The sequence below is a fragment of the Raphanus sativus genome, chromosome 3 (genome assembly GCF_000801105.2).
Source record: "Raphanus sativus cultivar WK10039 chromosome 3, ASM80110v3, whole genome shotgun sequence".
Classification (NCBI taxonomy): Eukaryota; Viridiplantae; Streptophyta; class Magnoliopsida; order Brassicales; family Brassicaceae; genus Raphanus; species Raphanus sativus.
In genome coordinates, this window is record NC_079513.1 from 3124277 (window position 1) to 3145224 (window position 20948).

Below are 20948 nucleotides of genomic sequence, written 5' to 3' on the forward strand. Positions count from 1 at the left end.
TCTCCACCAAGTAAATCAAATGCATAAGAAATTCGGATTCTGTAGATGCAGAGTATGCATATGCTACCTGTAGATGCAAATTGACTTCATCAGGCCGTGATAGGAATGGGAAGTCTCCTCCGGACTTTAAGTAAGCTCTCCTTGCTTCGGGATATCTCTCTGTAAGTTCATCTTTCAGAACTTGCGGAATTGCACAGTAATCATTGGTCTGATTTAGAAGGGAAAACAGCATCGTGAGACAATAAAACTAGCTTTCGTTTAATAAGATGAGTTAGTGGAAACCTACATCCATTATAGTGATGAATGAATCAGAGTGTGGTGGTAGAGACCCCACAGACGCCGTCTCAACTGTTAACGTTAACCGAGAAGCCAAATCATCTTTTGACAATGTCTCAACCTAAACCAAAGAAAGCCAAAGGAACCAGAATGGTGAGTTAATCTCCATTAAGAAAATACTGAAGAGAAGATTATGAGGGGAACCACCTGAGAGACAGCAAAGTCGACAGAGTCAGCGATAAAGGGTTCGTGGGGTCCGTCACGTATTCCTGTTAAGACGTATCGTTTCAGCAAAAAGGAAGGAGTCCAACTTACACTGCACATTGCATCACAAAAGGTGAAGAGAGTCAGTGCAGATACCTTAGGCACAAGCAAGAAAAAATGAAAAGTTCTATAAGAGAGACATACAAAGGAGCCCATGGCATTGCAGCAGCAAAACTGCGAGTGTCCAAGTATGTATTTGATAGAACCAATGATTTAACCCTTCTTGGTCGGTGATGAGCAAAGAGTTGCGCTAAGAAACCTCCAAGGGAAGTACCGTAAAGATGCACCTGTAACCAATGGTCAAGAACACTCCCTTGCATTGCAGTACTTTTCCGTACAAGTAAAAGAATAACATTTCAGAGTCAATCTTACGTGATGAACATCAATGGTGTCAAGGAATTTCTCAAATGCTTGAATCCACTCATGATAACTCCAAACCCGTGGAATGTCAACTGAAATTACCCGATAACCCTGGGAATTGCAGAAATACCAACATTCAAGCAAACCAGTTCAAAATTTTAGGAGATATAAATAATCACTCAACAAAGAAGACAGCAAAAACAAGCATCTCAGTTACAATAGCCTGACAAGTGTTCAAAAATACATGCACTAAGTGAGAAAAAAAAATTGTTTGAAGAGAAGCGTATTGAAATACCTTGATAGAGAGTGCCATGATCTGTTTATAATAAACATCTGCAGTTCCTGCGATGCCAGGAATACAAATGAGTGGAGGAACAGTCTTTGGACCATAGTCATAGTAACGCCATTGCTTTGTCCCAATCTGCGGTTAAGATGCACATAAGGTTAAGTCTTTAAGATAATATAAACCTTTTATTCTCCGAGTCAAATGACACTCCAAAAAAAAGCCAAGTACAAGTCCTTCTTTTGATGCTTGAAATAAGAGCAATAGATGAACACAGCTTAACAAAAACATAACTTTCCCAAAAATAACTCACAGATAGAATGACACACATAGACACACCTATAAAGCCATTCAATCAAATCAAAATAATAATCTTAAAACCTGAATTTTTCAAAGAGATGACAGAATTTACCAAAGAAGTAAACAATGCACTAAGTGCATTTCAGGCTACACATAGATCAAATCAAAGCCAACCCAAGAAAAGTTATCACTAAACAAAAAAACGAACAAGTTCCCTGCTTTTATACTAAGACATTTGTAAACCCAAAAAAAAGATTCAAATGCATTCATAAACCTAATCAAATGCTTCAATCAAAATTCATGTTTTGAATTGATACCAAATCAGATGAAATTTTCAGCTGCATATAAACCCATATATATATATATATATGATGAAGATAAACGATTGAACTACTCAAATGAAGAATTCTCCCAAGATTGGCGTCAAGCAATCAATACCAATAAGAAATTAACCTAGGTAATGCGAAAAAGATCGAACTTTCAACGAGAGAGTCAAAGAGAGGAGGAGGAAGAAGCTTACGGGAATCTTGTGGAGAGGAACCTGAGATTTGAAGTAGACGTAATCTCCAGGCGCCGACGAGACGCCTTTCATCTCCGATCCGAGATTCTCCACATCCGAATCGATCAATCAAAATTATTGATTTTATGTATTTTAGTTTTTTTTTTCGCTTCTAATTTTTTTCGATGGAAATATTTAACGGCGAGATGATAACAGCGTTTATGATTTACAGTTATCAACCTCCCGTCAACGTTAACGCCGTGATTGTGCCGTCACTACAGCCGTCATTATCATCTAAATTGTCATCATGACTCATCAAATTTCACATGGTTGATTCCTTTTCGGTTATTCCGTGGATAATTCCCCCAAAAGGGTTGCCACAGTAATTTTTTTCTTTTTTTGGTAAAAAACACTAGTATTTTTAACTTTGGATTTTTTTTACTGAATTAGTTAATTATATTTATGACTGGCATCAATCATTCCTCATCACTCTTCGAGCGTGTTGCTTCTAGCACTCGTCATGCTTGGTTTGATCAGGGGCACCCAATCCTCTTTCACATTCATGAACCTATCCAAATTATCCAACATGTTTACGGTAAAGATATGATACTAGTCCAACTTGTAGTCATGTCTCTAATTAGCCTTTTAAGCTTCCTGCAAACTACCCATATACAAAATCTTAGCTACCAGTACTCTTGGTTTCGTCGCAAACTTCCTATCTTCATAACAGCTCCCACCTTCCCACCAATGAGAAGGACCAAAGCTCATTATTTGTCACAACATATTATTTTTTGTCAAAAAATCATCTAGGCCTCGCCGCCTCGGGCCTCCTCATGCTTGAAAAACCTTGAGTGTTGTTGTCTTTAAGTTATTCTTTGAAGAGGCATTCCCTTTTAACTCAGATGATCATCAATTGGTTTAATTTTAGATTTTTTTTTTGCTTAATCTTGAAAAAATATAGATTTTCATATCTTAATTCCTTCCATGACGTGCACTTCTGAAGCCACGCTTAGCTTCAACACACCATTTTCAGAAAAGCTTAATTTCAAGATAAAAGGCAAATTTGTTTCTTGCATAAAAAGGAGAAAAAAGGAAAATGTGTGAAAAGGAAATTAGAAAGTTAAAGATCTTTGTACAAGTATCTCTATAAATATAGATCTTCACACAACTTCTTTGAAACATTCTTACATAGTCATTCATATTTTCATTCTAAATAACAATATGCATTACGTTGAGGTTTTCAAAAGGATGGACAAGAACAAAGATGGGAAGATTTCACTGGACGAATTCTCCGAGGGGATCCGTGCTTTCTCTCCATCAATAACGTCGAAACAAATTGATGAGCTGTTCAAAGATCTCGACATCGACGGTGATGGTCAAATCGACGTTAAAGAATTTGCCATGTGCTTTGTGGTTGGCCGCGACTGAAGAAAATGCGGCTTCTAAGAAGCTGATACTTAATGTTCAAAGATCGTTTTTGTAACTATATATACTATATATTTTATGAACAAAACAGAATCGTGCAATCTCTTTTTAAAAGGAAAAATGATAAAAATTTAGAAAGAAACCAAACCAAACTAAATCTTGATTTTGATCATAATACGCTTTGATCACCAAAACGAAACTAGAAAAGAAACCAAAGTTTAATCTTAAAGGAAATTAAATAATATTATTCCTTCTACTTGAAGTTACAATAAAGTGCATAAATGTCGTCGACCGAAAATACAACAACAAGAAAGAGGTATATTTTAAACCGAATCAACTGGAAGACCTGTGACTTATTGGACTCTGTATCCCTGCTGTTGACTCCCAAATCAACTAGGCTCATGCTTGTAACCCATCAGTTAGATCGTGTAAGGGAACCTTAGCAATGGCTTTAACAGTTTTTAAATAATTAAGAAAGGAGGATCAGTTTCTGCCCTCACATACGTACAGTTAAACGAGCACTTTGTGTACATCTGTTAGCTAAATCCATACCATGTGAGCAGAAATTATAATTGTCCTTGACCAGATCAATATATATATATATATAAACAAGACCACTTTTATGGTTTTTATCATTTAAAATGGATATTATAGTTATACATTCCACCTCAAATATTATTATTTCTAGTCTGTAAATACTTTTGGACTAGAAAAAGGAAACTTTTAACAAAACGAATAAAAAAGGAAACTGATCGACTATATGAACGTTGAAACACAAAAAGGAAAGTGATCGATTATATGACCGTTAAAACAAAAAAAAAGGAAAGTTCCAAATGACCCAAAGCTTATAAATATCTCATTTACGTAACCCTAAGAAGCCTCACAATTCATTTTCTGCTTATTTCCATCTCTCCGTGAATCTCTCTTTCTGAATTTTCCAAACATGATTCGTCCCAGTGTCGACTATCACATCAAACAATTGGATATAAGTCCTCCTTCTTCATCAGATAACTCATCAATCCTCATCATCGTCGACACATTATCTGATGACGACATTCAACTTTTCCCAAGCGTTATCTTCCACATCAGTCTCCGTAGTTTAAGTCTCCCTTACATCCGAGACCTTATCCAAGGTCAACTCATCAGACGCCGTTGGCTAGGCCCAGAGATCTCAACGGCTGCAACACAACTAGGGTTTAGTAGCAAGGAGCTTCTTCGAGATCCACTCGTCATCCATCGTTGGTTATCTGATTACTTAGCCCCAAATATCTCTGATCTTGCATCTGAGTTAGGCTTTGGTCGTAACGGTTTTAGTGTGTCCATCGTTGTCAAGATCGTTACTCAATCCACATCCAAGTACGAGGTGTTGTCGAGGATGGTTCAGCAAGGGAAGATGATGAACAGAGAGGAGTTAGAGAGTTCTCAGATGCAAACAGAGCCGTGTTCAATCTGGCTAAACAATCTCGTGCTCGATGATGGTTCGAGTTCGAAACATGGAGTTCCTACACGTATGACATGTTCCCATGTCTTCCACGATGGGTGTCTCTTGGAGTGGTTTCCTCTACGTTCTTGACAGCCCATCTTTGTCTCAGTAGAGTCTTTCAGTGGTGCCCCTTGTGTCGGACTCTGCTTTACGATCCATCAATGGTTTTGAACAATGGAGAGTTGATGCTTAGCGAAAAAAATGGAGAGTGAAATTAGGGTTTCATACTTGGGCCACACGCTCTATTTTGGGCAAGTTAAGATACATCTTTGTTTCACTATTCGTGTTTTTTTTCTCTTTTAGGGCTTTGGATCAGTTTCAAGGAAAGGTTTAATTTTTCTGTAACATCATTACTTACTACTTAAATCTCTGAACTTTTTTGGGTGAACACATAAATCTCTGAACTTAAATGTTTTTTTTTAATATACATGCAACTCCTGAAGTCCTTGCACAATTTAATCATTGAGTTCCTCTTGAAAAAAGTATTCCTCTTTCTTAATATGTTAATCAACTTAAACTCCAAGACATTGACAGTTACAGAGAAACATTGATATGAAGCTCTGTCGTCTCCTCTGTTATACTAATGAAATTCTAAGAAAACTCGAGATTTGAGACCTTGTTGTTGTTTCAAGATAATTCTTTCTTTAACAGGAGGACACATTCCCGTTTTTGACACTCAACTTAAAATTTGACAAGAGTATGCATCAAAACTAGTTGCAGTCAGTACAAAACTACCAGGCGACCTGGAAAGTTTCAACATTTATTATTTGTTGAACAGTAGAATACAACACAAAGCTACTAACTTTCTTGTTGCCTGCCACTAACATAAAAAGGCAGCTTCTCTCGCCACACGATTTTGTTAAAAGTTTTCGTTTACCTCAAGAAAGTAGTAACTAAGCAGAGGCAACCCCTGATTGATTCTCTTGAAACCACTCAGCCGGCCACCAAGACGGTTTGATCGCCTCGACCTTCACGTCCTCTGACCCGTTTACCATCAATTCAGTGGAGCCTTTAAAGGCTTCCTCTACTCTCATCACTCCCATTCCTCGGCTACCCAAAGCTGTTGAAACTGTCCCTACTTTCTTGCCGCTCCCTGATTCAACCACTTCAGCTCCAGCTGCGATCTTCTGGTTTACCTCTGAATTACCAACCACCATTACAATCTTTCGCATTCTTTATAACAAGGTTAGAATTTTTTTACCTTTTCCATTGCTGTCAGTAAATCGTAAAGGGATTAAGCGTTTGCGTATGACACCTCGGTGGTGAGTACGAGCTATAAGCTCTTGACCAACGTAACATCCTTTGTCAAAGCTTATTGCATTAAGACCCACAAAATTATATTCAAGCGGGATTGCTTCACCTGTAAAAGCCAGATATTATAAATATGCAGAGACTAAGAGAGATCCATGAGTTAAGCTCACACCTTTAGGTATTTCAGCTGATCCTTCAGCAACTCCATGCTCTAGTCTCCACAAAAGGTAATTACTTTCATCTGTTTCTTTATCTGCTTCAACTAAAGGCGCTGCAAAACAAAAGTAACATCAGCACTCAAAGCTCAACAACTAAAGATTCGATTCGAACAAGAAACTTACGAGTTGTATCAGAAGGAAAAATGCTTCTGTAACCGAGACAATCCAACCTTGGATCCTCGTACCATTGCCATCCATACTTATTACCACTAGCTGTAGATTCACCAGCACGATCTACACCACCTCCCCAGCCCACAGAAGAAGATTCAGAAAGGTTCCGACCGTAACGCTGCCAACACGAGAACTCCTCTGCAACGTTCTCAATATCCACTTTGGACCTCAAACGATATCTATCAACATTCAAACACACCACAACTCAGGAACTAAACAAACAAAATGGTTCCTTCTTCTACAAGAAACCTAACCTACAAGGACATTGCTAAGACCTAAGACCTAATTCTTCACACTGTGAAAGGAGAAAACATAAAAAGGTTAGTTTCTAGCAATTCATCTGCAAACAACTCGCTGACCCGGATCCGACCCGGGTCAGGATCCTTCTTCTACAGAGATCCAAGCTTTTCTAGCAAATCAGAACCCTAATCTACAAGAACATTGCTAAGACCTAATTCTTCAAACTGTGAAAGGAAACCATAAAAAAGTTACTTTTTGAGAGTTTTCTAGCAATTCATCTGCAAACAACTCGCCGACCCGGATCCGACCCGGGTCAGGATCCTTCTTCTACAAAGATCTAAGCTTTTCTATCAAATCAGAACTCTAATCTACAAGGACATTGCTAAGACCTAATTCTTCAAACTGTGAAAGGAAACACACAAAAAAAATTACTTTTTAAGAGGTTCTAGCAATTCATCTGCAAACAACTCGCCCACCCATCACGACCCGAATCCGACCCGGGTCCGGATCCTTCTTCTACAAAGATCTGAGATTTTCTAGCAAATCAGAACCCTAATCTACCAGGACATTGCTAAGACCTAATTAAATTTTTTTAAAAGCTAACTTTTTGAGAGTTTCCAGCAGTTCATCGAGGACATCAACATCAACATCTGCAACTCAACAGACCCATCACGATCCGGATCCGACCCGGGTCAAGATCCTTCTTCTACAAAGTTCTGAGCTTTTCTAACAACTCACAACCCTACTCTACAAGTGACATTGCTAAGACAGTAAAAAGCTTACTTTTTGAGTGTTTCCAGCAGTTCATCGAGGACAGAGACATCAACGTCTGCAAACAGCTCTACCGACCCATCACGACCCGGATCCGACCCGGGTCCGGAGCCCGTCCGATCGAGTTTTTCATCGGGTCGGGTCGGTCTATACAAGAAGAAATCGTACAGAAACCTCCCCTGAGGAGTCAACAGCGCCGCGTACATAGGCGGCGTGGAAACGGAAGGCATGTTCGGAGTAGGAACCGTCGAGCTTTTCTCGCCGGAAGATTCGCCGAACTTCCGCACATCGTTGGTCAACAGTCCCTGGAGAAACTTAATTGTGTCCGGTCCGCTAAACCGGACAACGGACCGGGATTTGAGCCTCGATGCCATCGGACCGGCATCTTCGAGACCGCTGTGTAGTTTCCGGCGATAGATTCCGGTGGAATTGGAGATTTGACGACGGAAATTGAATCGGAGCATTTTAATTGTGAAGAGCCTTTTGTCTTCGTCTCTGCGGTTTAACGACTGCCTTGAAGGAAGAAGCTCGTAAAAAAAAAAAAAAAAAACTCGTGAAACAAAGCCACGTGAGTGACACGTGGCGGTGGTTGTGATCTCTGGTTTGTGATACGTGTTGTCGAAGTACGGAAGTTGTGTGGTTTGCCTAGGAAATGTTCGATAAAATTACTGAACTGGCAAGAAACCTTTTTTCTCATTGGAATGAGTTTTCAAGATCTATGTATCTATATTAAAATATAACTAGATTTTGAATTTTTATTTTAAATTTAATTTTTGATATTTGTTTTTTCTTTATGATTATATTTGTATTTTTTATAATCATATTTATGTATAAATTTTAATCAAAATATATTTTATTAAATAGTAGCAATTTAAAAATTAATCCGGTATACATACAGTAAAGGCTGGGTTGCGGATCGAACCCGCCCCGCTGATCCGCCAACCGCGGGTTTTCAGTTTGTCATTGTTAAAAAATATGATCCGCACAACCCGCAAACAAATAATTTTGTACCCGCATCTGCTCCGTTTAATTTTGTTGTTGTCTGCGGATTATATACATATTTTAAAAATCATTATTTAATTTAATTAGTATAAAAATATATTTATAATAAAAAACTATACATGATTTAAATTTTAAACTATTATTTTAAAAATTATGTATTTTAAAATAGTTGGACCAATAATAATTAGTTAGTGAAATGGTCCAACAATTTTTTTAAGTAGATTTTTTGGTATGATTTCCTTTTCATAGTATAAATATAGTTTGTTTAGATACATATTTGAAAGAAAATGAATCAATTTTCAAAATTTTGTTAGATTGTTTGTGTAGATATTTGAAGAATTAATTTTTAAAAATTAATATTCTAAATTTTATTTATGTAGTTTTATAATATACTTTCAGTATCAGCGGCGGGTATACTATTTTAAATTAAATAAAATGTTTTAACTTAATTTAGTTTTGTTTTTGTACAATAATTTCGGTAACATATGTTTTCAAATAAAAAACACGTACATAAACCGTCTGCAGTATTACTGGATGTTGAGATATAATCTAAATTATAAAAAGCTAAGAATTTCCATATTATATAGTATTATGCTTGATATAAAATGTATTATATAGTTTTGTAACAACTACATTATCAATACATCGATAATATTGTAAAAGCTATTAGTGTTTCTTTTTGTCGTTCATATTAATATTAATATTTAAATCCTAAATAGGTCAGCATATACATATATACAAATTAAAATACAATCTAAAGTCTAGTAAAAAGAAAATCTAAGCAACATCAACAGGAGATTGCTCAGCCCCAGAATCAGGTTACAGAAACGACTGGAGCAGTACTACCGACTAGAGCGGGACGATGGTGCTTCACGGATGGATCATGGAAAGCAGAGGATACTTTTTCAGGACACGGATGGTACAGTACTTTGGAGGGTTATGAAGGTTTACTGGGAGCTAGGAATACGAGGGCTAGTCAATCTCCATTACATGCCGAAGTTGAAGCCCTTATTTGGGCGATGGAGTGCATGAGGAATTTACGGCAATATAACGTTACATTTGCAACGGATTGTTCTCAATTGGTGAAGATGGTTTCGGAACCAGAAGAATGGCCGGCGTTTGCGAGTTACTTAGAAGACATCAAGAGTCTGAAGAGAAGTTTCAACAGCTCAGAGATTATCCATATACCACGGACGCAGAACAAAAAGGCGGATAGCTTAGCACGCAGTGTGAGGCAACAAACGTCGTTTACTGTCCATATGGATACAGAGCACCCAGTTTGGTTTACAGAGTCCACATGAGTCTGTAAAATGGCCGACAAAAAAAAAAAAAAAAAAAAAAAAGCAACATCAACTAAAACTACACAAATGTATTCCATTTCTTCTCTTTCTGCGTGAGAATGACGACACTTTATCGTCTTTGATGAATCTTGATTTTCCAGAAAAGGATGTCAAACAAACGCTGACAGCCTGAGATCACTACGATGAAATGTGTGTATGCATGTATGGTAATAGTGTAGTTTGGAGGCATTTAATTTTGACCTTTAGGTAAAAAAAATATATGGGTAATAGATTTTGAAATCGTGTGATGATAAAATAAATGTAACGATAATAAATGATGAAATGCATAAATATATGAACTAATCGTTGGATTGCTTAGCATATTTATAATATAGAGTGTGAAACCAAAAAAAAAAACTTCAAAACAACTTTTATAGGTAGATTTATCAAAACTCTTTCCTTTTTAATAAAGTAGATTGAGCATTGAAAATTTGATAGAATCTAATAAAAATCCAAAAACTCGCTATTAACCCGCGATTTAATATCATTGATCTGATAAAAACACAAAATATTCGATAATTTCTTTTTGATTAAATTTCTGATATAGGTTTTAATATTACTTAAAATTGTGATTCCTTAAACTTTTATGGAATTTTTATTGTGCCATCCAAATAAAAATATAAAAAACTTAATGATATGACAGTATTTGTTTATTTTCATGATTATTACCTAGTCAATCTCTTCATCTCGTTGAAATTATACTTTTTTCACTGGCAATGGAAAATACAGACTATGCTTCTAACTAATAATTACTTGCTTCCAAATCAGAATCGACTAAAAATATATACATGCCCAATCTTTATTTTTTTGGAATCATGATTCTGTGGACTGGCAAAGCCACGTTACACTGAGGTTGAAAACAATATAGTTATGACAACAATAAAATATAGAAAATAATAAGACATATAACAAAGATCTATAGCTTTTAACTTTCTTGTTAAAAACTTTTTACTTATATATGATCATATACATAGGTGGGTTAATTGTAGAAATAAGATCTATTAAAATAAATAGAGACATGATAAGACCAAAAAAATATTGTTAGAGAAATAAGGTAATACCAAAAATAAGATTTATCTCTTTATAATTTATTGTTAGAGAAATATAAGGTAAGACCAGAAAAATTAAAAATAAAAGGGTCCAAAACAACTTGTATAAGTCGACTTTTCAAGACTGCTTCCCTTTTAATAGTATAGATATAAGAATTTTTTATTAAATTCAGGACTAAAAATTGTAAAATTTAAATTTAAGATAATTTATACATTTATAATACTTTGAAATAATTTCATATTAAAACTGTGAAAATACAAATCATCTTACAATACTAAAAGGGGAATAAGTTCAAAGGAGAACATGTCTAAAATCAACCAATGAAGAATTTTGATTTTGCTAAGTCACCATTAAAGAATGGACTTTCGAATGGGCTGTATTATAATTATCGTTCGGCCCACTCCAGCCCATGTCAAGTAACCATGTTTCAAGCGAGTATCTCCTCGATTCATTCATTTCATCTTTTTCCATTTCTGAATTCTTTTCCTTGCATTAGCTTCTCAATCTATGATGATCATAAATATATTCTTAAATGTTTCGTTCCATCTTCCCCTTAATACTTCTCTAGAGCTCTATATCTAAATCTAAATCCACCCAAAATCAAACTCTACTCTGAAAAGCTACATTCATGGCCTATGAAATCCTCCGGAAAATCTATTATATACAGCTCTCATGTCTTTATCGATGGCTTCTCCTTTTCTTCCATGATCTGCATCCCTAATTATCGTCTTCGAGAAGATAAGGCCTGCTATTCTGAATCCTTTATTTTTCTTGTGCTGAAACTCCAGTATTATCAGGTTTGGGTTTAAAAAGACAGAATTTGCATGCTGGCAGACGGATGCTGATTCTATCGGTGATTTCATTATTAGTTTCAGGATCTGCTATTATCGACCAACTAGGCATTTTGTGACAATTTTCAGGATAACAAAGATGCATGTGGTGACAACAATTTAAATGGTAGTTTAGTATGGGGTTCTATTCATCATTCTTGGTTTCAGATCATGTAAGTTATTTTGTTCTGCTTTCTGTGTGCTCTTATCATTGGTATGCTCACCTCTCAACCAACTGAATAATGCGTTAATTATCTATGTTTTGAAGGTTACTGTGTCGAGAAGAACCCAAAGTCCCATAAGCAAAGCAATATATAAGGGAAGGAGAAGGGAGAGACTGATCCTCAACTAATAATTCCTAGAGGAACATGTATTAGTTAGCATCTTAAGGTGTTTATACTTTTGTATTTCTTTCGTAACAATGTAAGTATTTGCTCTGTCATAAAAACCCTACACTCTAAACTTACCTTTTTTTTCTTGCTGTCTAATCTAGTGCATGACAAAGGACTTGCAGATCCATCCAGAGCGAATTGTTGCGAATCAGATAACAACTAAGATTCTTATTTCCATGTTTGGTTCTCTCTTACACATGTTGAGGTATGCTTTGCTTCTCTTATCATGTTCTGAGAATTGTCTTGACAAGCACCAGCGAAATATTTTGATCCATATCAGGGGATAGCTAGATGTGCAAGGATAGGTGGCTTGGTGTTCACGCCTTCTTAGAAAGATGGAAGACCAAGAAGGAAGTTGAGAGATACCGTGACTGAGAGCTTACTAATGAGACGCGACCAATTTGGGTAAGGACTACTTGATGCTCAAAATGAATTAAAGAGTATATTTGTATTTGTTGCAGCTCTTGACCTCTAAGGAGGTGACAACAGAAGAGTACAATGAGTTTTACATAAAAGCTTTCAATGAGTACTTGGACCCACAGGCATTAACCCACTTCACAACAGTACGTTGGAGGGAAAACATCTGTTGGAATAGTATATATACATGAAACTACCCATGCAGGTTATGATTTGTATATGTTAAAAAGTGGTGACACCATGTTAATCCACTAATGATGTACTGTTCTTGAATTATTACTGATAATTCTCTTATTGTAGCGTGAGGTCGAGTTTAGATCCATCCTTTATGTGCCACCAGTGTCACCAATGGGGAAGCATGACGTGGTCAATTAAAAGACAAAGAACATAAGGCTCTATGGAAAACTATTTTTCAAGATAATTTGACTGGAAGCTGGTGAGAGAAGTATCCCTTGGTGTGGCCTTTCAAGATATATATGTTTTTCTATTTCGTATTGATATCCGCTTTTCTGGTGCTTTGTGAACAGTTTCCTCGCCATTTGATTTTTATCAAGGGTGTTATGGACCCACACGATCTCCCATTAACGTGTCTCATGATATTTTTTAAGAAAGTCACATTGTAAATTTTAATATCCATTTTATCTAAAGTCTTCAAGATATATGTTCTACTATTTGTATAAGTGTCATATTGTTACTCTTACATTTTGGTATTGTATCAAAGGTGCGGATCATGAAGAAATGTTTGGTGAATAAAGCTTCTGGTACGATTTTGAGTATTTATTTGAGTGAAAATAGAGAAGTATGTTTCAGAACTCTTCATCTGTTTTGCTAACATTCTCTCTCTGTTTTTGTTCCGTTACAATTCTCTGCTTTGTTCTGGTGATGATTTTCTGAATGAGAATGACACTTTTAAACTATTTACTTAAGACTATGAACAATTATAAAAGATCCTATATCTCACAAAAACTCTAATCTTTTTTTTTGGAAAGTGCTTTATGGGCTGCTTACGAGATTACCGCGAGAGTCATGAAGATTGATGAAAGACGAGTTACGTGTGGACGGTGTGGTGAAACAAGCATTTGGTCTTGACAGAGAATTTATTCATTATACCCTTTTCAGGTGAGAAACATGCGAGGGGTTGTCAAAAGAATAGCTGGAGGAACAAAAAATGAATCCCGTCTGTTGAAAGGAGGATGTCAGAACGTTTTCAAACCTTTTAAGTTTTCTAATTTTTTGTGTGCGTCTGCATAATGCAAGTTGTTCATGACTGTTGTAATTGTCATCTTCTAAGGTAAAATATGGAGTACTTTTCCGATATGTAGATCGATGAAAACATGACAAGAGAGATTATTAACCAATAACTACACCTCACTTGATTTTTTCAGGTGTTTTTGGACAGCAATGCATATCACCTTTGTTATGGAATATGCTATTGGAGGTGAAATATTTGAGCCTATATGTAGCTCTGAAAGATTCATGGAGGATGAGGTGAGCTTGACATTTAGAGATGAGACTTTATAGACTGTTCGTATATAGCACTAATATCAGAGTTGAGTTATATATTGTCTAATGTAGTTTAAACAAAAAGGAATATGGGTTTACGCAGATATTTTGTATCTATAGTAGCTAGCATAGGAAACAAATGAGGTATGTGAACTATATTTTTAATCATTTGTAGCTTTCTTACTTTTAGTCTCAAACTTTTGTGCTCATCCTTTTTGCTAGGCTAGATACTTTTTCCAGTAGATTATATTAAGAGTTAAAGATTGCCATGATTTAGTAATAAATGATTTCGAAGTTCTTAACTCTTAGGTTCTCACTGGTAACCACAAAAGGAACAAAAGGAATAGGAAAAATGGAATGAAAAGGAATAAAATAAAAGGAAAATACATTCCTCTTCTAATTTCATAAGGAATAATTGTAGTCTTTTATTCCATAAATCTTAAGGAATGTTAAGGAATCATAGGTAACAAATATTCCTTGTAAATGGTGTAAATTGTAAGGAATGCTAAGGAATTAGTTATTCCCTCGTACCATTTGGAGCCTTAGTCTTACAGACGTTCTGAAGATTTGTTTATCATTCATGTAGTCACATCATTTTTTTTCTTTATTCTCTAGAAAATAAGCCAGAGTATGAGGAAATTGGAAATATATCACTTTGTTTATAATCAGTCTCGGACATCGTAACGTAGTTCGATTATTTCTCCTAGGTGTAGGGTCGTTTTGGCTTTGTTCTTGTACGGATGTTCGTACGATTCTGGCAAGTCTGTTTTGAGGTATCAATCTTGACTAAGGACACTATTCGATTTCCTTGAAGCTTTCGAGGTAACAGGTTCGGGAACTTTTCTGATTTCCTCGAATGGTTTCGATGCTTTTTGGGGTTGGAAATTTCATGCAATGGTAGTAGGTCGATGGTACTGCTTTCATGCTATACAACCAGAGCCTTCCGAGGATGTCGTTGAATGGAGTCAGGCGATTTATTACAATAAATTCCACGATCTTTCTTACATCTCCGGCGGTGACCGCGAGCTTGATTGATCCCAGGGCGTAGGTCATTTCCCCGGCGAATTCAATGAGTGTAGTTCGTTTTTGCTTGAGGAGGGATTTGGTGAACCCCATTCTTTTGAAGACGTCGTAGAAAAGGATGTCGGTTCACAACTGTATCCAAGCTCTGCGTGATACAAACCCTCAAATTGCATCGCTGATGATTCAAGCTTGGCTCACAACTCCCCCATCGACACTCACCGTACCTTGACTCTCCCTCTCCACTGAGGTCTAATCCCTTTCAAGAGATCTCTGCATGTCTATTTGATCTTCATCGAATCCGCCATTGACTCAATTGCTTTCAAGCCATTCTTTTGTTGGGTTCATCTTCTTGTGGGCTTATTATTTTGTTGGGTTCTAATATTTTATGTGGGTTCTAACTAATGGGCTAAACTACCAAAACACTAAGACCTGATGGCTTGTATTTTTTGCTTTCTCACGTTTTAATTTGAAAAATTTCCGTAAAAAAAAAGGAGTCCACATATGTTCCTACAACAAAACAAATCAAAGATATGACTTTATTGGTTTCAAAACAAAAGAATTTAAATGTCATGGATCATTACAACAAATCATGTTATTTTCTGTAGAGGAAGTGTATGAGACATATTGCGATGTAACAGATGGATCTCATCTAGTGATATTTTTTAAAGAAAAACAGTGTTTACTCACAAGAATTGAGAGCCACAAGAAAGATTTTACAAGACCAAAAACGAAGTGGAGAAAAACTAGCGAATCAGCCTATTATACGAACGCTTTAGGAAGCATCGTCTTATTGATGTCTTTACTATATATTTTTCTTAACAATATGTTTGTTGTAATTTATGTTTCATGTAATTTGTCTACAATGATTTGAAATCAATAAAATTAAGATGTTATAAAAAATTACTTATACAAATTTTCTCTTCATATGATACTGCTTCGACAATGTTTCTTCACTTTATATATCAGCATAACCAAAACCTTCCAGCCTAATGGTTTATCTATTTTGTTTTGGTTAAAAATATATTGAATCATCCTAAATTAAAAACTCGGTATATCGATAATTTACGTTAATTACAGGTCTAACTATAATTTTAGATATTTAACTATCCATAAAAAATACTTTTAATCAAGATTTATTTTAGTTTCGTATTTATTAAAATATATTTATAATTACTTTTTATGAAAATATGTAATACAACTTTTGTTACTTTTTATCTTAAGATAATAAAATTTTGCAGACTTGCAAATTATAATATTTTCTTAATTTTTAATAATGTATCTGATTTAGATTTTTGATATTTAACCATATTAAGTTTTTCTTTAATGTAGATTGTAGAAATTCTATCAATATCATACTCCCTTCATTTCAATATAAATGATGTTTTGGAAAAGTTTTGTTGTTTCATAACAAATGAAGTTTGCACAAATATAGATAACTTTAACTTTATCAAAAATTGTATAGCCAATTAAATTTTTATTGTACTATTTATAATTAAATAAATTAGTTTTAAATGATATTTTAGTATTACCTTTGGATAAAGAGTAGTTTTCGTAATATATATACACATTAAGTTAAAACATCATGTAATAAAAACGAGAAAATCACATAAAAACCTTGAACTTGACAAAAGTTTAAATTTTAAACCTTGGAGCTCGACTCCTAACACTTTGAACAGTGAAACTTGTTTCAATTTCTTATATATTAATAGAGAATCATTTAAAAAATTATAACATGTAGTTTGTACTAATTAAATAGATACCTTGCTAAATTGTCACTTAATTAGCATAGCAATTAGTCTGATGTGGCAGCTTCATATTCAAAACAATGTTGGTCTAAAATCTAGGTGGTGATTTTGATAGAGATATATTAAAGTTGTACTTAGGCTAAGCATATTATTTATATCTTCGTGAGTTACATTCAAGATATAAATACATTCGACTAAATTGGACAATTATCTTAAATAAAAGCTATGGAATTATCTAATATGATTAACATATATATATATATATATCACAATTAATGATTATGAATAATAAAGATTTGATAACAATTTTTTTATCCTCCATACTTTTTGTTAAATTTTATTTTATTAAAATATATTAAACAATCACATTAATCATATAATAAAAATTTAGATTTTTTTTATATGTTATATTTTGAATTTTTAAAACGACTCTAAATTACTAAAATGGTAAAAGTCTCACAATGAAAATTTTGTGATCAATGGTAACATTTTTTAGTTCAATCCAGCGTTTTCTATGGGACTTGAACATCTTTTTAATGAATAACTAAATGGCCACATACATAGTAGAAAGTATTTTAGTTTAAAAATTGTTGTATTCCCAAAAGCAATATGAACCATCATCACTTTGTTTACAATTTTGTTAAAATAAAAATATAGGATTGGACAAAAAAATCTGAATCCAAATAACCAAACCAAGTCCAATCCGAAAAAGTATTACAGAACTTTAACCAAAATTGGTTAGATATCTAAACGGGTTCAAAATTTTGGTATCTAGAAAACTGGAACTGAATCTGATACCGAAATATTCATGTATCCGAGAATATTCGAACCAGATTTATATACTTAAATATATCAATTATTTTTAAATTCAATATCTAAAAAATATATACAAAATACATAAGATTTTTAAATTTTCCCAAATACTTAGAAATATATAAAAAATAATTAAAAGCACATGTTTAAAATAGCTTAAAGATACTTAAAAGACCAAATTTTTTTAAAATATCTATTGATTTTTATCCAAATATTTAAGGTAAACCAATTTTTATGTTAAGTTTAAGTATTTTGGCATACATTTTTCAAATTTATATGTTATATATTATTTTATTTTGAGAAATTTAAAGTATATATGAACTTTAATCTTTTTCAAAAAAAAATTAAATGGGTTATCTGAACCTAAATCCAAACTGAATCTGCTAAGATTCTAAACAAACACGCAAAAATCCAAAGTGGACAGAACCTAACCGAACCAAATGGTACCCGAATGCACATCTCCAATTGATCACAAAATATGTATTGTTTATAGTCTAAAATACAACATATTAAAAAAAAAACTCACTCTCGCAAGGCGCCGATTATCATCTAGTAACATATTAAACATCAAAACTAACTTACTTGTTTCACCCGTCAAAATTGTGACCGATACAGTTTATCGGCATGTCAAAATAGGTGATGTGTCGTTTTTTTTTAAATAAAAAACATATAAAATTAAATAAAAATTCTGGAAAAATAAAAAAAAACAAAATAAAATATATAAAATTCAAAAAATATAAATTCAGAAATTTCATAAGTAAATAAATAAATTGTAAAAATAAATAAAAGCAGAAAAGGTAAATTTTAAAAAATCTGGCAAACAACAAAAACTTAATAATTTAGAATTTAAAAAAGTAAATTAAAAAGTAAATAAATTGTAAAAATAGATAAAAAGAAGAAAAAAATTACGAACTTTTTTTAAAAAATATATATAGAAACCAAGTAAAAAATTCAAAAAGTTAAAAATTGAAAAAGAAGAATAACTTGAACCCAAATCTCTTTAGTGTTTAGATACGCATAGCATTCAGGTGTCCGGGTTAGGATCCTTCGGATCCTAGAAATTTGAACCCAATAAGGCGTTTGAAATTTTCAGATTCGGGTTCAACATAGCGGTGTGGAAAACAGATAAAAATCCAAATTTTCAAGTGCCTTTTTGAATTTTTATTTGTTTTCCAGATTTGTTTTTAAAATTTTTCTATTTTTTATTTTTTTAAATCATTTTTACAGTTTAATATTTACTAGGTGATGACCTGCGCCTTGCGCGGAGTGAAGTATTTTATAAAGATATATGTTACATACATATAAGAATGGTTGTTCGGGTTTCATACGGCTTTGGTTCAGATCTATTCGGTTTTCGAGTTCTCGGGATCAAAGATTTCATCCACATTCAGTATTTATAAATTTCGATTCAGATTTGGTTCAGATCTTTGCGGATTCGATATGTGTTCGGATAACCCATTTAAATTATTTTAAAATGTTTAAAATTCATTTTATACATATGTCATAATACCTAAACTTAGTATATATATTGGTTTGGTTTGAATATTTGGATAGAGAATAAATAGAAATTGTAAATATTTTTGGTTTTTTGAGTATACTTAAATTTGGTGCACATTTATTTTTGACCATTTGTATATATTTTTAAGTATGTTGGACAAATTAAAAGTATCTTATCTATTTTGGATGTTTTTAGTATACATTAAATCTAAAATAATTAATATATTTAGGTATATAAACATATTTCAGATATTTCGGTTACCCAAAATATTTCAGTTTGGATTGGTTTGGGTTTCCAAAAAATTTAACTTGTTCGGATATTTAATCAATTTCGATTCAGATTTAATACTATCTTCATTCGTTTTTTTTTATTAAGATTTTTTTCTAGCCCTACATACGTATATGTATCAATACTATTAAATCTGGATCATGTCCCATTGATATTAGCTGAGTCCAATTTAAAAAATAAGGAAGCAACCTAGGAAGTTACACGGCAACAATAAGGAAGTTATATAACAAATAAATTCCTATCTTTTAGGGCTACAGAGATAGCAACCAAAATGTTGGAAAATATATGTTCTATCAACTTAAATTCTATTTTAAAGTCTATGATCTATATCGACACAAATTTCAAATTTAAGTATATTTATCTATTTATATCGAACTCCTACTTAAGCATATTTATATGTTTATGTATATTTACTTGTGTAATGGCTATGACACAATTGTATAGCTATGCAACATTAAAAATTTAATTTCAGTACAATTGTCAAAACCTCTTACTAATATTTTTATTTAAAATTATTATACAGAAATATATAAATTAAAAATTTTAACATATAAGAAAAATTACAGAAAAAGTTACATATTTACAGAAACAAACAAAAAATAAAAAATTACAAACCAACATTATACTTGTGGGTTAAGATCTAGAACTCACAAATATGATTACAAAAATACGGGCATATATGCATATGATTACAAAGAACCGAGCATATACTGAGTCAACTTTTAAATTGCTATTATTTTATAAATAGATTTTAAGTAAGATTTATACACAAATATGATTACAAATAAAACACAAATATGATTACAAATAAATACAGAAATATAATTTTTTAAAGTAATTAAAACAAAAAATATTTGTGTATACTGGTTTTTATCTGGCAGCCGGATTCTAGGTTTTAGCGGATTTTCATGGGTTTTACCAGATTATTAAATAATGATTTTTTCAAAAACTCAAATTAGAACCCTGGGTTTACCTGCTCATCTGCGGGTCTGGATCAAGTTTCAAAATACTGGGTAAAAGTCTATAATTATGCAACATCATAAATTCAATACAATGATCAAATTCTCTTACTAATAATTTTTAAAAATTGTATACACATATATAAATACAAAAACGCAATAAAAACTAAATTTTTAAATATATATATATATATATATATATATATATCCGCCCTTTGAAAGGGCGGGTCAGAATCTAGTTTACATATAAAATGCATTTATGGGCTTATTGCAAAAATGACTCAAAACTTGAATTCAAACAGAAAACTAACCTTTTCTTTTGACTCATTTTTTTTTGAGTTTTTAACCCCACATCTGCATTTTATCTACGAAAATGCCATTAACCCTTTTTTTTGTTTTTCGAAAATGGCTTCTTTACTGTCTCAACCTCATTTTCTTCAAGTATTTACAATATTGCCACTGCCATGAATAGTGGGAACAACTTGTACGAACTGTTTGGAGCTTTTAATGTCCTTTAATGCACGTAAAATCTTTACACTCTCTCTGT

At 33.3% G+C, this 20948-nt stretch overlaps 3 protein-coding genes and 1 long non-coding RNA gene across 4 annotated transcripts in view; 2 read left to right on the plus strand and 2 right to left on the minus strand.

Moving 5' to 3' along the window:
* LOC108844219 (uncharacterized) overlaps window positions 1-2158 on the minus strand; it is a 2910-nt gene extending 752 nt beyond the window's left edge. The window contains exons 1-7 of the mRNA XM_018617440.2: window positions 2004-2158; window positions 1196-1321; window positions 913-1011; window positions 685-827; window positions 484-592; window positions 287-397; window positions 68-208 (exon numbers count right to left, since the gene is read on the minus strand). Coding sequence (XP_018472942.2) covers window positions 68-208; window positions 287-397; window positions 484-592; window positions 685-827; window positions 913-1011; window positions 1196-1321; window positions 2004-2075 — 801 coding nt within the window. The 5' untranslated portion in view covers window positions 2076-2158. The remainder of the gene's footprint in view (window positions 1-67; window positions 209-286; window positions 398-483; window positions 593-684; window positions 828-912; window positions 1012-1195; window positions 1322-2003) is intronic.
* A 2192-nt stretch (window positions 2159-4350) lies between these two features.
* LOC108844883 (uncharacterized) lies at window positions 4351-4980 on the plus strand. The gene has a single exon (XM_018618168.1). It carries the CDS (start codon window positions 4351-4353, stop codon window positions 4978-4980), a length of 630 nt encoding a protein of 209 aa, XP_018473670.1.
* Window positions 4981-5550: 570 nt separating this feature from the next.
* Window positions 5551-8099, minus strand: LOC108848019 (putative transferase At4g12130, mitochondrial). The gene is made up of 5 exons (XM_018621420.2): window positions 7554-8099; window positions 6483-6709; window positions 6314-6412; window positions 6092-6250; window positions 5551-6028 (listed from the first exon to the last, which is right to left on the minus strand). The coding sequence occupies exons 1-5, from the start codon at window positions 8003-8005 to the stop codon at window positions 5784-5786; spliced, it is 1182 nt and encodes a 393-aa protein (XP_018476922.1). The 5' UTR covers window positions 8006-8099; the 3' UTR covers window positions 5551-5783.
* Window positions 8100-11416: 3317 nt separating this feature from the next.
* On the plus strand, window positions 11417-13155 carry LOC130509852 (uncharacterized). Its single transcript, XR_008943789.1, has 4 exons — window positions 11417-11936; window positions 12032-12153; window positions 12257-12360; window positions 12436-13155. It is a non-coding gene; the product is annotated as an uncharacterized LOC130509852 (long non-coding RNA).
* Window positions 13156-20948: the final 7793 nt, after the last annotated feature.

Excerpts from the sequence above, each read along its gene's own strand:
- LOC108848019 (XM_018621420.2), bottom strand. The coding sequence starts at position 8,005 with ATGCTCCGATTCAATTTCCGTCGTCAAATCTCCAATTCCACCGGAATC. Across the intron at positions 6,710-7,553 it reads CTGCTGGAAACACTCAAAAA|ATATCGTTTGAGGTCCAAAG; the intron begins GTAAGCTTTTTA and ends GAATGTTGATAG. Across the intron at positions 6,029-6,091 it reads TACTGACAGCAATGGAAAAG|AGGTAAACCAGAAGATCGCA; the intron begins GTAAAAAAATTC and ends TTGGTAATTCAG.
- LOC108844883 (XM_018618168.1), top strand. The coding sequence starts at position 4,351 with ATGATTCGTCCCAGTGTCGACTATCACATCAAACAATTGGATATAAGT.